Consider the following 16,684-nt stretch of genomic DNA (forward strand, 5'->3'; position numbering starts at 1 on the left):
ACTACAGTGTGCTCACCCACAGTAATTGTGCACACGGTTTTGCGCTGGGAAATCTGGATCTGAACATGTTACCTTTGAACTGCAGCTGGATTCAAGCCCAGATTTAATACATGGAACCGCTCTGCTTCTGTTAGAGCAGATGGCCATCAGTCTGCAACTCGGAACAAAACACACATTTGTGGTTCAGCTCAAGGGGCAAACACAAATTAAAATGATCTCCCCTACTCCAGGCCTCCCCACTCCCCGGGTGGGACTAAAATTTACATAAGATAATGAATACAGGTAAAACTAATACTTCAATACGTGTGTCAAACTTTATGAACCCTCAGATAGGTTAATCCTGGCTGATATTGTGCACATTTTCAGCTCATTTTTGTCAGAGAATGTAATTTCTTTAGGGTTAATAATTAACTAGTCCATGGTTCGATGTGACATCTGGTGCCTAATCCAGTCTCTGCACTAGCCTTTAGGAGCAGTTAAGTCGTTAACTTTGTGGAGTATTGCACTGTAAATGAAGGTATTAGAACCTGGTGGCCAAACCATTTTAGGTAATGGTTTTAGGTTTAATATTCTCTCCATATGTTCCCTAGACATCTATAGATTATTTGTGCAATATCGTGTTAGTACATGAAAGTTATGATCGTTAGAATTGAGAAATGTTGTGTCCCTATATTTCAATGTTGAAAATGTGGACAATTTGCAATTGTGCCTAAATCCACATCACATGAACCGAGCCGGGACTGATTTAGTTTAACCATTTTGTAACAATTTTATCATCAAATAGTATTTATCATTTATTATTAGATGTATTATTTATTTCTATTTATTTACTTTGTGAGTAAAAAGTTATTCTATTTGCCCTGGTAGAATTGGCAAGAACCCTGCAATCACAGTGACTGTTGCCAAGATCATTTAAATAAAGTAAACAGGGAATAGATTCTTCACATAATAAATTCTAATGCATGCATCTTTAGCTTGTTCATTTTTACACTTGAGTGAACCAATGCTTTGACCCCATAAATTAGTAAAGCATTTACATGCAAACAACTCATCCAGGCTGGCCTTTTCCACATGTTTAATGCCGCCCCCTCAACACACCAAGTCATTGAATTAAATCAAAACATTTTGTATTGCATTGGATAAAGAAAAATACAAAGAATTATCATCTTTGAGTCTCTGAAAAAGAATTTAGTTCATTGGGATATTCCACATTGGCTTAAAATGAAAAGAAAATGAAAAGAATAGCTTCCACAACTTGGAATAAAAGCAGATTCCAGGACTGAATGCCACTGGCAAGCTGACTGGGAGGGTAACTGGGAGTTTTCTTATGTTATAACAAAAGATCACCGCAAAATAATTAACTAAATCTCTTTGAAAGATATAGCAATAGTATGTTCAATAATTACAATGGATTAAGAGACTGGAAGGTCAAGATGTGAAACTTGAATACTACTGACATCATCAAATTCATATACATTTGATCCGAAACCATAATTTACCTAATTTCACATACCATTTAATAGAGGATGAGAGCATACATTCACTACTATAACGAAACACAAATTTGAAATAAACCACAGAAAATAATGAATTATCGGTCATAGGTTCAACATAGTGGTATAATCATCATTATGCCTTTCATATAACACGTTACTCCAAATGAAATATACAGCTTCCGAATATATACATTGTTTAAATGCCATGATGTTGAAAGAAAGGCTACAATATAGACCTGATGGTGTCTATTTCATTCACTCAGATATCTTTCAGTCATACTGGTAAGTGAGTGATGAAGGAGACATAATTGCTAAAATAAATATTTTTCAGGATTATTGTATTTTTGTTTGTATTCACAAATTGCATCCAATAAAAGAAGGCACAACGTATTAAGTCATGTTTTACACATTAAAAAAAGCAGAAAATAGGAAATCCATAAACACATGATCAAAACTAACAGTTGTCAACTGAATATAGTAAAATATAATATACAGACTTTTGGCATGGTTTTTTAACATTTGACATATTCTATTACACATTATAACATTAATGGCACAAATAAACCCACAGATAATCCTATCCACCACCTTCTTTCTTGGTACAGTTGAGAACACAGCATCAAGCTGAAAATCATATATTAATATAATGCCAGTGATCTCCCTTTAGAGTACACCACCTCCCATCTCCACTTTGATAACAGAAGATAATACAGCTGTGACACTGAAATGAATGTAAAGGCATCATTTGTTCACCATAGCCCTGATTTTTAAAGGGTTGAGAGTATTGAAAATGCTATCCCAGCATTTAAGCATTGCCTCATGAGGAGAGGATGGGGAACTTTGAGCAGATGAAGTGAATGTCAACTTGTCTCCACAAACTGCCAGACCTATGTAAACATACTGGTCCCATTTAACGTGACATTTAACCTTCAGACAGAGTAAAATATATTGAAACAAAAATACTGTGTATATACAAAAGTAAAACTGCCACATCATAACCAATATCCCTCTTTTAAACATGCAATACATTAACATGCAAATATACATGTTTTAAGGAATATAATGCAAGTGACTGTAAAGGTAAATCTGTGAATGGCTGCAAACTACATTTAATGGCATTATTATGGTATGTATTAAGCATCAGAAAAATTAGAGAAATCAAATGCATTGCAATATCAACTTACATCCGTCTAAACATTTCCATCTATTCCTATGTGGGGATTGAATGGTGGGGTTCTATGTATTACGAGATTCTGAGCTATTGGGTCAGGGTCCTTGATGACATCAATAATTCCCTGACCTAATGGCCAATAATGTTTTACCTCATTGCATATCTCATCCCATAGATTCATGAAATGATGTTGAGATGTTGGGCAATGTAGCATGAGCATGAGCAATGTAGCAGTCTTGTAGTGCAATGAATAACACCATCGTCTCATAGCAACAATGTCCTGGGTTCGTCCTTTCCTTGTGGAGTGCATCTTTGTACTGCTCCGCTCTCAATCCCTCTACCGACCATACCCTCTCCCAGTCTCTCTCCTTCTACAAGGTGGGGTGGTGAGGCAGTCCAGACCACACCCATGCAATCCAGACATTGTTTTCAATGCAGAATGTACGACTGACTTGAAATATGTGTTATTTTACTATGTATGTATAAAATCTGCTTTATTAAAATCTATGTGCACTTTAACCACGTGTTTTTTTAACGACAAATCTCAAATTGTGGAGTACAGAGGCAAATAAATAAATAATGGGTCTTTCTCCCAAACGTTATGGATGGCACTGTATTTGCTGGATGTGTAGTGGATTAATCTCTCTGTGATAATGAACGGTTAGTTCCAACCACTTTACAGTCACTTTAAAAAAGAGAACTAAAATACAGGAAAAACATAAAACATAATTTTATGGAATCAAGAAATACAGTATTGCCACTGCATTATAGATTCCAAATAAAAGTTAGAATTGTTCTGCATTTGTACCACATATGCCACAAACCTGTCATCGCTCTGAGCCATATTTCTGAACATGATAAACAGATAAAAATGTTTAAATCTAAACAAATAAATATACACATGAACAACTATTTAATAAATATATGCATAATCCTTCATAATGAATAAATACTTCAATCATAAGTAATACATTAATAAATACTTTATCATAAGTAATAAATTAATAAATACTTTCCAATGTGTCATACTCACTAGTGTGTGTGCTTGGCCACATTCCTGCCAAGCCTGTCGCCAATTTGTGACAGTGCTGTAACACTGTGTGACGGAATGGCCCCTATGTTGTGACAGTAATACTGAGGGGACACAGGGGTATACAGTGGGGGTACCAGTGGTATATGGAGCTGGAGGGCTCGGGGGGAACACAGGTATGTTTAGGAATGAGCCTAAGATGTGTTGGGGAACAGTTTTACATGATTTGGCGGGGCATGCCGTAGCCTGTCATGCCCGACTGAGACGCCCCACGGTTGCTGCCCATCTGCAGGCTGATCAGGCTCTGGCCCTGACGGAGCTGCTCCTCGGAAAACTCGCGCCGATGCCCTTGGGCTTTCCTGAGGGCACAAGTCCAACAGAACAGGCAACCACGGTGAGATAGGATAGACAGTCACACAGGCCAATGGCAGTCACCCAAGATTTTGTTTTTGGAACAAATGTATCCATTTTTTTGTTATGAACGCCTTTCCTCCTTGGTTAGGTAGTGAAGATTAGTTTCATCATCCGTTATTTAGTTTAACTCTATTAGTTATACAAGTATATATATAGGAGTCACCCATGATAAATGTCTTCCACTACTTAATGTCCAATTAGATTTGGAGGCTTGTCATATCACTGCAGCATTCTGCACCAGCTTAGGCATGCACACCTAGGTTCTGTAAAAGCACTGCTCCAAAATATATTCTCTCCAGTCCACCTCCGACTTGCACAGCATTTCAGGAGGAAACTTGAAGCTCAGTTGGCAGACTGCGACCACCTGATCAGCCAGAGCAAGCTGAAACCCTGCATTCCTCCTGACGTAACGGGAAATTATGCACCCGCCTGCATGGCAGTCAGCCAAAGCTGCACAGTGAGGCACTAGCACAATCAAGATTGACTACCAGGCGGTGGGGTGCATCACTGCAGCAAACACCAGGCAAGCCCCATGTGCTTGCTGACAAATGGCGGTAATGTATGTCGTGTAATAGCTTAACTCTCACCTGTGGAACCAATCACGGTCACCACGGTAGTACCCATCATCCTTTGTGATGGCAAAACTCCCAAGAGCCATCAAGGTTCTCTGCACAGCAGCCATATCCTTTCCTACAACCATGGACCGGATGAAACAGATCATTTTGACATGACACAGACAAGCATAAATTATACTTTAATTAATTAAGTTAACTTTAAGTTAATTAAGTTAACTTTAAGTTAATTAAGTTAACTTTAAGTTAATTAAGTCTCATGAAACAAACGTGTTTTGTGTCATAATGTAGGCTCAAATATTGCCTTAAACTAAACAGAAAACTGAAGGTGAGTAAAGCAGAGTAATTCACTCAAATATATCCAAGCTGTTCACGCAAGAAAGACAGAATGCTTGAGCTCAATGATCTCAATTTTTTGGCTTTTGGTTGGATCTTTGAACCATAGTTTGTTCATATTGCAAACAGCATAATAACAAGTAAATATGAAATATTCCATAAGGAATTATATTTCAGATGCAGAAACAAACATGTAAGCATGTTTTTGAAAACTGATTGAAAATAAGTCAGTGGAAATCAGGAACTACAGTGCAGTTGTGTATGTGAGCTATAGGATTATAAAGAAGCCCTATTTGCCAACCTTCCCACAAGTCGACAGTCTGAAAGATGTCAGTGGTGATCACCCCGTAGGCCTCTGCTGCCTTCAGGAACTGGGAGATCTTCTCCATCTGCCTGAAAGCCATCTGTGTCTCTGGGATCTTCTTGATTGGCTCCTTGCCACGTGGGTACAGGCTATTAATGAGTCTACAGAGAAGCTGCACAGAAAGAGAGGAATTCTGACCTACCAGCAGCAAAGATGGCCGACTGCACAACTGGTTGAAAAATGCAGTTGCACAGAGAAATGACCCTCCAATAGCTAGGCTAATTCTGGATAGTCTGGATATTTGCCTTTGGTTATTTTTGTATTTTCCATTCTAACTTAAGATAATGGTGTATTCCATTTCACTTAATCTTCTCAGAGCTTATGATTCAAGGCTATAATTGAGTTATTCCCTGACAAAGGGAAACCTGAGTGCAAGACCATTGAAAATTATGTGTGACAATGTTTTATGTTTTGGAAATTATATATATAATGTTACAATGGTAAACTTAATGTGAAATACTGGTACTACTAGAGGACTCATCTATAGCATGCCTCTTGTTAAGCCATCCACTGTATTATGTGCTGAATCATGTGGTATGAGTGGGAAGATATGCTGAGTCATTCTCGATTGATTTCTCCACAATGTATTTCAAGGCACCAGCTCCATGTGGATAAGGAATATGAATAATAACTTAGCCAATTTCCTGTAGAGGATATAATTAGGTGACCAGATGGAGAACTTTGGCCAGGGTACAAGCGTTAAGACTCCTGCCATGCGATCAGCAATCATACAGAATCAGAACCATGATGTAATACCCCATCTGATGGCCTCTCTTCCAGCAGAGTGCCGCCCTCACTGCACTGACGCAATGAGATTATTCATCCAATCTGAAGACAGTTCATCAACACCGCATTTATATTTTTAAAAAATAATAAAAAATAAGAACAACAATCTCTGTAAGACATGCATGTGGACAACAAATAACAGGGTCTTGCAAAATGGTTACATTTTTCCTGGCCTCACATCTATCTTTGTGACAGAGTATCATTACCGGATTCTTCAGTACGACAAAGTCCAATGAAACCTGAATGAATTTACAGTCATGCAATGCAATTTGTTTGCTTACTGTAAATTGTTCTGTGCAGGAGAGGACCATGCCAATGTGCCAGCTAACAACTGATTAGCACATTTCAAAACAGGGGAAAGCAACTGTCCTTGAACCTATTGCAAACCAAAATAAATCTTAAAACCGTTCATTGAAATTGCATTCTCGGTTTCTTGCACCTCATGTATACTTTTTAGCACACACCTGAAAGAAAACACAAAACACACCATGTTTCTGTGGGATTGGAAAGGGAGTGAAATTTATACAGTGTTCCAGCTACATATAATGTATGGATCTACTGTATAAATGTCAAGCATATCCTCCTACATACTACAAATTCATTTTTCTTCTGTTGGGCACATGGTCTTAATCTCACGAATCTGAGATTCTACTGTGCTGAAACCTACAATACAAGTAAAATGAATTGTTATTTTTTGAGCAACATGTTTTTGTCATCCAAGATACTTATTATGAAATGTCAAAAAAGTAAACCTTTTTTATATCTCAGAAGGATATGAGAGAACACTGCTGACTTTTCATTTTCATTAATACAAGGTAGCTACATAGACTTAATAATCCTCTTTCCTCACAAACAATTGAATATGCTGCTTCAATGTACCCAGCCTTTTCCATTCCTGCTCCTCTCCTATAGTAAGTCCCTGTCAACTGCCAGCTAATTGTTTTCATTCAACTTCAGGACCTGGCATATCAGGCTTTTGCCCAAAGTATGTCTGTAATGCACAAGGTCTCCCATTTCTCCCACATATTCATCAATGAGGGCCTGTAGTCTGCGCTATAGACTCATAGTCATCCATGATGGGCTGTAGCCAGGGACATGAATAAACTCACTGTTCCGTCCATCAGCCAGCCCTGGAAGTTGTGTTTCCCTGGCTGCGGCCTCTCCACGTTGCCCCCACACTGCGCAATGATCCAGTCCACCAGCCTGGCTTCCAGCTCAGGGTCATACTTTTGTTCTATCTTCTCCTGCACCTCCCGACTTAGTCCATAGCTGGGTCCTCTGTTGGCCATCACTGCTCAGTACAAACTGTCTGCTTGCCACTACTGCCCTCCAAATATGGAGCACCCTGAAGAATGCACAACACATTTAGACAGTCATAGCATGATTTCCTCAACACAGTGCCTTTCTATCTTTAGATTAACCATGAGCTCAATACAGAATTGAAATAAATTACATTCAGATCTGTATTATTTAGGTCAATCTGTGTCTGACAATTAGTACTCCTTGTTAATATGCTTAGACACATAGTTTTAAGAAAGAGAAAAAATACAGATTTTAAATGCAATTCAATATTTGGTTTATTTGTAATAATCATTCCATATATCCCCATAACTAGTTATCAGTGTGAGAATAGTTGCATATCCATTTAACAGGCTTGCTATACATTATTTTAGCATACTGCATATTGTCTTTGGTGTTGGGTTACTACATGACAGTGAGGAGAAATGGTTGAAATAAGATTAATCAATGTAAAACGTGGCGAATCCTGTGTGGAACTGCTGAACATTGTATTTATGCACAACTTCAGTTAACATCTTGACATGTTTTGGAAAAAAACGTCAAACGTCATCTGTGAGGTGTATTAAAAAGGGCTTGGCTGTAGACCAGTGTCTTTGAAGAAAACCCATTTCATCCAAAGCGTTTTTGTCCGTGCATTTCACGTCGACAAACCAACCCTACCTGGAATTTAGAGAAGCTAGGAGAACTTCCTATATAAAATGTATTAACAAAATCTCTCCAGCCACCCGAAGCCAGAACTTATTGCGTAAACAAGCATCCTTTGGTCTTCTGGGACCAGCCCTCATGCAGAGTGGGGTGTGGCTCTGGGCGTCAATTCTAGTCAGGAATAAAAACGCCTTCTGTCGCTGCAATGTAAGATCCAACGTTTTTTTGTAGATGTACAATCCATTTAATCCAATTTTATCTTTAAAATCCAATTCAAAAGTACACGCTTTTGAATGTACTTTTCAAATTTATGACATAAGTACGCGCAAGACTGTATATTTTCTTCAAAATAAGAGTAAGGAAATGCAACATTATTTTAAAATGCAACATTATAATGGCACAACTACTAGGCTACTTCAATCTTAGCGTCAAATATCCTAATTCTCTAGCATGACATCAATGCGTTGATTTCACAAAATTATTTTTTACAATGTAGCAAAATAAAACACAGTGCTAAAAATATGTTCACATTTTAATATTAAGGCATACATTAAAAACCCGTTTTCATTATAGCACTTACGATAAGATCTTGGAGACTGGGCCTGTGTAGAGTCGGTGCTTTCCGTTCGTTCAACTCTGCAGTCAGTTGCTGAAGAGGCTGGACAGGGGCGCGTACGTGGGCGAGGCTATGAGCTCACTGTCCGGAGGCGGACAGTTCCACGTTTTATATGCAGGATGCAGCTCTGAAATAGTCGACATTATTTATTTAATAGACGGCATCATCCTTTTATATTACAGGAAGCAATTCAGGTCAAATATCACCAGTGTGCATCAGTGCTAGGATTCGACCACCTCCGACGTTCTTATTACTAGTTCCTAACCTGCATTCCACAATTATAACGTAGCTTACAAATACATCCACAACACTTAATAAAGGTGAAGGCAAGATTGCGTGCGCTATACCTTGGGGGACAGGTTTTAAGATAAAACATTTTTTCACTATAATCTCATAGACTACGCAACTCAATATAATCTTCATGAAAAAATAATTTCAAATTATGCATTTAACAGCCCACACAAGATGTGTGGAGCTCTCATCGGCCTGCCCGTTTCCGCACGCTTACTTGACATCTCCTGATGTTGAGTAAATTCATGCATCCTAGGTCCTAGGTTCTTACACTGAGGAAATAAGCTTGACGATAATGAATGGATGAACGAATGAATGTTGGCTATTTACTTCAGCTATTCATTTTAACGTCTTCATTTACTTTGCTGCTTATTTTATTCATATGCATTCGTGTATTTTTCAATTTGTTCTTTGTCATAGGCCTACACGCAAACGAGTACCGTCAATCAAAATCCATTGAGTGATATTAGATCCACTTGTGAACGGAAACGGAAACGTATTCTAGCCCTAGACTAAATTTAGCAAGCGAGAAAGCGTTCCCAGCGATCGATAAGCAGCGTTGCGCTTTCAAAAGATGGGTTTTCCCCCCTAGACAATTAATTGCAGTGCCTTGGGTAGCCTAACGCATGGAAGTTAATGCTACTTTCTGCCTCTAAATGACGTTCTGTTTCGGGTTGAGTTTAAATTATTTGGATTGTTATGAATAGGCCTACGGATACAGTGGGCTCCAAAATTATTAGCACCCTTGATCAAAAAAGGCTGTATTTTGTAAACAACATACAGTGCTCTCCATAATGTTTGGGACAAAGATCCATTGTCTTGATTTGCCACAATTTTAGATTTGGAATCACACAATTAACATGTGGTTAAAGTGCACATTGTCAGATTTTATTAAAGGGTATTTTTATAGGTGTATTCAGGCAATTTAAGACACTGCCCACACCACTGGCAAACTCAGAAACTCAAATGTCCCAAATTGCCAGCTGTGATTTCAAATTGTGGAGTACAGAGACAAATAATTAAATGATGGGTCTTTGTCCCAAACATTATGGAGGGAACTATGTTATGTTCAAACATATAGGAAAACTAGATACTTTTATTTCAATACATTTATTCTCATGTTTCAATGTTCTTTATTGAGTAATCTCAAAACCATAGCTGTAAAAATTATTGGCACCCCTAACAATTAAATGTTTTAATTAAATTTTATGTAAATAAAATCAAAGTGAAATTGGCAGTACGATATTGCTGAATTTAGATAATCGAAATCTAAAGGAACTGTAATGTGTCTTATCATCACTTAACATTTCACTGGAGTATAAAAAAGCATGCAAAATCCCTTTGTCACCCGTCAGCATGGGAAAAGCCAAATAACTAAATTCAGAAGAGACGGAAGGTAATTGACCATCACAAGTCTGGTAATGGTTACAAAAAAATAAATAAACGGTTAAACATACCACCAAGCACTGTAAGGGCAATAATACAAAAATGCAAAACATATGGAATGGTTGCAAACTTGGAAGAGGATGCAAGTGCACATCGACCCCATGAACAGTGAGGAAGATGGGGAGGAACCCAAGCATCACAGTTTAAGAATTGCAGAGATTGCTTGCATCTTAGGGTCACCAAGTCTCAAGAAGAACCATAAAATGGCACCTGCATACCAAGTACCAAAGTATTTGGAAGAGTGGCAGGAAGATAGGCTTTCCTGAGCACGATAAACAAAACCAAGCATCTGGAGTTTGCCAAACATCATTGTAATTATGACTGGAAGAGAGTGCTATGGTCACATGATACCAAAATTGAAGGTTTTGGCCATACACACCATCAACATGTTTGGCGGCAAAAGAGGAATGCATACATAGTACATGGAGAAGTGTGTCATATCTATTGTCAAATATTGTGGTGGATCATTGATGTTTTGGAAAAGTTTTGTTGCCAGTGGTCCAGGGGCACTATTTAAGATCAATAACACAACAAATTCAATAAAGTACTGGGAAATCTTGGCAGAAAATCTGGCTGTCTCTGCTAGGAAGCTGGTCAAAGGTAAATTGTGCAGCAGGACATTATCTCCAAACATACATCAGAATCCACACAGAAATGGTTAAGTGAAACAAAATCCATGCTCTGCAATGGTCATCTCAGTCTCCAGACTTAAATACCATCAGAAACCTGTATCCAGTCTGTCTGAACTTTGCATATTTACCAATAATTCTGGAGCCCACTTTAAGTGTGAATTTGAAGTGGTTCTGGGGTTTTGTTAAGTTGTTCACTGAATGTTGATTTTGGAAAGTCAGCAATCCACGACACAATGATCATGTTATATGTGAAATTCAGTAATGACATCAATAATTGTTTACAAATGCACATTTATTTTTGGTTACATAAGAATCTGCTTTGCGTAAAAGTAAAATAAATGACATATCTATGACATATGACACAGATTGACTCCCCACCAAGAACCAGCTATTCTAGCCCTACATCTGTATCAAGGGCTTAACTTCTATTGTCTTGTTCAGCAGAAGTGAATAATTGAAGGTGTTATCCATTGTTAGCCAGCACGTCCTTCTGTAGCGCTCAGTGTCTTTCTGTTTGTCCATCAAGATGAGCTCGAGCATTCCGTAGCATTTCCATGTAAAGCCTGTTATTTTCACTGGAAGACAAGAAAATATATAGAGCAGTCCATAAGTATTTGCACAGTGCTAAAACATTTTTTCTTTTGGCTCTGTACTCCAGCACATTGGATTTGAAATGAAACAATGAACATAAGATTGTAGATTGCAGATTGTTACCTTGAATTTAAGGATATTTGCAACCATATGGGGTGATCCGTGTATGAATGACATCCCTTTTTAGTGGGGGTGTTATAGTTTGGGCATGTATAGCTGCCACAGGTGCTGGCTCACTTCCCTTCATTGATAATGTAACTGCTGACAGCAGCAGCAGAATGCATTCTGAAGTGTACAGATGTGCTCAAGTTCAATCAAATGCCTCCAAACTCATTGGATGGTGATTCATCCTACAGCAAGCCAATGATACCAAACATACAGCAGCTTAATGATATTCCAAACAGTTTGTTTTGGTAAGTCTAACCTTTGGCCAATGTTTTTGTCAGTTTTCTTCTCTTATTTCTCAGCCTCATAATGGCTTCTTTGACTTTCATTGGCACAGCTCTGGTCCTCATGTTGACAAATGCAAATAACAGACTCCAAAGGCAATAAAAACTCCTAGAATCAGACTAGCTATACGGTAAGCATTCTACTGCTGGCACAAAGGAAATAATTTAACACACTTAAGTATCTCTAGTGATGCTCTGCTAGGCCTGCACTGCAGCCATCTTCAGCTCCTGCTTGTTTTAAGCTCTCTCCTCAGAATATGACCAGTCAAGAACCTTCCAGTTTTGGGCACCCTTGTGAAAATTCAATGAAGGACCATGCATCTCAAAAATCCCAAATGAAAATTTGAGATTTCAAACACCAAGTCTTGGGACAAAGACATAGTATTTTTTATTGATTTGGCTCTGTACTCCACAATTTTAGAAAGGAAGTACCCCAGATCTAAAGCACCCCCTCATTTGTGAAACATGGTGGGAGTGTATGGCGTGTGTGGCTGCCATAGTGGAAACTGTGCATGTCAGCCCCCGCACAATGCACACAGAGCAGCACCCAATCCACTCCACCCCGTTCAGTCAGTCTCCCGGAGTAATTTTCAGTATGCAACAGGGGGGGCAGGGATGCTGCTCTGTATGAAAGGGGGGGGGGGGAGTGTTGGGAGGGGGTGCCGCTCTGTATGAAAGGGGGGGGGGGGGGTGTTGGGAGGGGGTGATGCTCTGTATGCAACCTGGATGACGTGCACAGTGCACCTGTTCACTTATCGGTTCCTTAATTCGCTATTGTCCATCAATTCGCAACAGGGTAATGAGCAACTTCTAAACTGCAGGAGAATTCCACGGACCTTCCGGGAGAGATGAGATGTCTGACTTTGTTGCTTTAGCACCATCCAATGTGATTGGAGGCATTTAAGTGAACTTGAACAGACAAGATCTGTACACTTCATAATTAATTCTGCTGCAGTTACATCATACACTTCCACAATTATGTTTCACAGATGATGGGGTCCCTTTCCAAAATTGTGGAGTACAGAGCCACATCAATGAAAGAAATGTCTTTGTCCCAAGACTTATGGAGCTCACTATATATCACTGAGGTGGTACAGCTTTGATGATGTTTGAAATCTAAAATTTCCAATTGGGATCTATGATGATCCAGGGTCTCAATGTCATGGTCATTTCTTTTTGTAAAATCCAGATTTTCCAGCTCAGCGGCTGTCACGGATGGAAGCGCATTACCGACAGTGTTCATTTAATGAAATAACTGAGTGATTGCTCCAGGTCTCAGTGCTGGTCATGCACTCAGCTGATAAAATGAAGGGTTCATTCAAGGGGCATGAGGATAAGATATGTCACTGTCATCCACATAAAGGCATGGTGGGAGGCATATAGAAAGTGTTTAAAGCTAATAGGTTAAGACCATGACCCAATGGGACCCCTGGTTTGACAGGTGTGATGCGTATATTACAACATTCAATTAAATTTAAAATGGTGAGCGAAGCGGTATAATGAAACAATACAAGGCCATTGTTAGCTGTAGAAAAATATTTTTACAGACATGCCAAATGCATGTACTGATAAATGTTTCAACGGCTGCTGCGAGCAGGAAGTGAAGCCAGAAAGAAAATTATTAGCAACTCATTAGAGCTGCTTCAGTGCTATAGTAAGTGTCAAGCAAGCTGTCGGTGCCACCACTCCAAGACTTCTGTGGACAGAGCTGGAACAGAGAACCAGAATCTCTGGATGTAGAAAATGCAGGCTTGGCCCAATAGTGAAGGCTAAAGATTCTCATTTTCATGAAAAGTAAACAGGGCAGAGGTACAAAGGAATAAGAGAGAGGAAGGTTTAACAGGGAGAGGGGGAAGGGGGAAGGGGGTACTTAGCAAAGTGAGAATGAGTCTCTTTGTTTGATAGCCTATGAACATGGGTAATAGTAATAATACAGATAACAATAACAATAATTAGAAGAATTTGTTTTAGAAATAGAAACTGTATAGGCTCCAGCACTCACGTGGCAACGGCACGGTCAAACATCAGGTTGCCCATGTCCATGTAATACTGAGCATCTGCTCGAAGCATCGTCCAGTACTCATTTGCCTGCCGCACACAGACTGCAGCGTTACACACAAACAAGCATAGGCACACATGACACAGCTATGCAGTATGTATACAGTATATGCATGCCATAGAACATCACATAAAAACATATGTAATTATACAAAGACATGCATACTATGCACATTGATGACACTTTCATGCAAAATTTTCCATAAATGCAAACATACAGACATGCGCACATAGAAAAAGGATCACACAAGTTAATCTATGATATACTGCAATTCCACAGTTCATATTTCAGTATGTTTTACTACTGAAAAACCACCATGGTTTTCATATTCATATCTAAACAAAGTCTAATAGTTTGTGTATATGAAGAAAATGCACACTTGGAGAGTAGAATAAACACAGACTGAGCAAATAAGGTCATAAAACCCCGGAATCAATTCCATTCCCTAGATTAGGCATCAGTTCCTTTCTTCTACCATAAATGAAATGCTGAAGATACGTATATGTTTTGCATTGGCAGCATTCCAAACCACTCCATCAAACACTACATCTCAGTGTCACACTGATAACTCCAAAACTAGTCTGAAGCAGCAACAGTATCTGGATACTGATCAAAGATATGTGCCGCTGAAGGAAGGGTGGATTGACTGATGGACCAATCAGAAGAGCTTTCAGCGTGTTCTTTAGCTGTATAAATGTGGAGGTGGAACCCCATTGGTTATTAGTACCCTACCTGCTATTGTATAGTGTATCCCCATTGGTTATTAGTACCCTACCTGCTCTTGTATAGTGTATCCCCATTGGTTTTGTGAGTGGTAAGGGTCCCAGTACCCTGTGCCTGGATACTGGGCCTGTCTTTTCAGACGGATGAATTGCTTTGCTTCTTCCTCTTTCATTACCGGGGCTGTATAAATCCCTGTTGTAGAAAACATTTAAGACTAAATGTGCTATTTAATACAGTACACAAACATTGGCTTTTTTTTTTTTTTACATTTATTCCAATCATGTCATAACTCTCAAATGCTGTCTTCCAATTGTGTTCCTCATTTTTGTTCACATAAATTAAATGATCTCCATTTTGTTAATATTTAAAATGTAAACTATGAAATACCAGTCATGGTTTGGCCCCCATTTTTCAAATATATTGAGGCTTTACTAAAGCGTAAAGAAACAATAAGTAAATAAAACATCAGAACAGAAATTCTTATTCAAATGCACTAGCTTGAAATATTGAAATTCTGGCTCTTTCCATATAGTGGAAATGCAAGTGAAACGTTAGTTAATTGGCTTGATTAGAGGTCTTAGGATATTAGCATGTTACGTGTATTAATGGCATACACTGCATTTCTAAAATAATATGACCTTAAAAAGGCAAATCATTCTTCAATAAGAATTGTGTGAATACATTTCACAGTGTCACATGAAATGCAAGGCTACCTCCAATTGAATTTATTTTTCATTGGGTACACTGTAATTGTTTAGTTTCACTGTAATCCAATAGGTTCAATTATTAGTTCTGTAAAACATACCTTACCATTCAAAAGAGTCAGCAGAAGTATAACTGTCCTCATTTCTCAAACCTGTAAAAATGGGAAGTTCTGAAAACCTGGTACAAGTATGTGCATTTCAGAATCCTTCATTTTACAGTAATGTGCGGGCGTATGTGTGTCCTGATATTATTGCTGATTTGCCCTTTGTTTGTGCGTTGGAGAGAAGCTGACTTATTACCAGCATAAGACTCTGAAAGGTCAGTGCTGCAATTAACAGATCGGAATGACCTTTGAATCAGACCTGGTTACTGATGTTCACCCCAATGAGTCCAGTCCAATGGACAATCAGACATGCTAATAAACAATACGCTAACGCCATGGACAGTTGGCTACGGACAAATCTTCAGATTCCGGACGGACATACCACACAGATTTTCAAATTTGTTTGTAGTAGCACTAGGACACTATAAAAATTGTATTTCTTATGGTAAAATGTTGTTTTTTAAATACAGGACGGAAAACTCAGTCAAGGTCATGTAGAATGGCAATATCTCATTATTTAACAGCCATCCCACAAGACAAATGGATATAAACAGTTTATTTTCTCCTTTCAGTAAATGTTTTTTCACTGACAACATTGCTGCTGTTTTTTATGGGATATTTGTTTTTACAGTGCATAGATGTAAGACATCTCACCATAGTTGAAACACTGCCCACTATAATTCCTCATGACACACAAATGCTATGCAGAATTATACCCACAGCACAAATATCTAAATATTTTACAGCATAACCATAGAGCAATGAGAAATCCTGCTAGTGATGGTGAATTCCAAAAACATGAAAATGCTGGAACTGTTGGACACCAATACAACTGTTCTTAACTAAGACAGATATTGTGTTTAAACTACAAAACCAAGATCACATAAATGTATAACAAAGTGGTCAGATAAAACAGATAACTAGATAATTTATGCAGAAATATTTAGCAGTCTGAA

General features: G+C 38.5%; 2 protein-coding genes across 2 annotated transcripts; both read right to left on the reverse strand.

Moving 5' to 3' along the window:
• Positions 1 to 1,058: 1,058 nt before the first annotated feature.
• On the reverse strand, positions 1,059 to 8,845 carry LOC133132843 (transgelin-3-like). Its single transcript, XM_061248604.1, has 5 exons — positions 8,694 to 8,845; positions 7,279 to 7,514; positions 5,321 to 5,495; positions 4,699 to 4,801; positions 1,059 to 4,056 (listed from the first exon to the last, which is right to left on the reverse strand). Exons 2-5 carry the CDS (start codon positions 7,456 to 7,458, stop codon positions 3,915 to 3,917), a joined length of 600 nt encoding a protein of 199 aa, XP_061104588.1. The 5' UTR covers positions 7,459 to 7,514; positions 8,694 to 8,845; the 3' UTR covers positions 1,059 to 3,914.
• Positions 8,846 to 11,574: 2,729 nt separating this feature from the next.
• On the reverse strand, positions 11,575 to 15,767 carry LOC133132411 (uncharacterized protein C3orf85-like). Its single transcript, XM_061247851.1, has 4 exons — positions 15,731 to 15,767; positions 14,973 to 15,112; positions 14,141 to 14,226; positions 11,575 to 11,673 (listed from the first exon to the last, which is right to left on the reverse strand). Exons 1-4 carry the CDS (start codon positions 15,765 to 15,767, stop codon positions 11,598 to 11,600), a joined length of 339 nt encoding a protein of 112 aa, XP_061103835.1. The 3' UTR covers positions 11,575 to 11,597.
• Between the last annotated feature and the right edge of the window lie 917 nt (positions 15,768 to 16,684).

The sequence above is a fragment of the Conger conger genome, chromosome 7 (genome assembly GCF_963514075.1).
Source record: "Conger conger chromosome 7, fConCon1.1, whole genome shotgun sequence".
NCBI classification, from domain to species: Eukaryota; Metazoa; Chordata; class Actinopteri; order Anguilliformes; family Congridae; genus Conger; species Conger conger.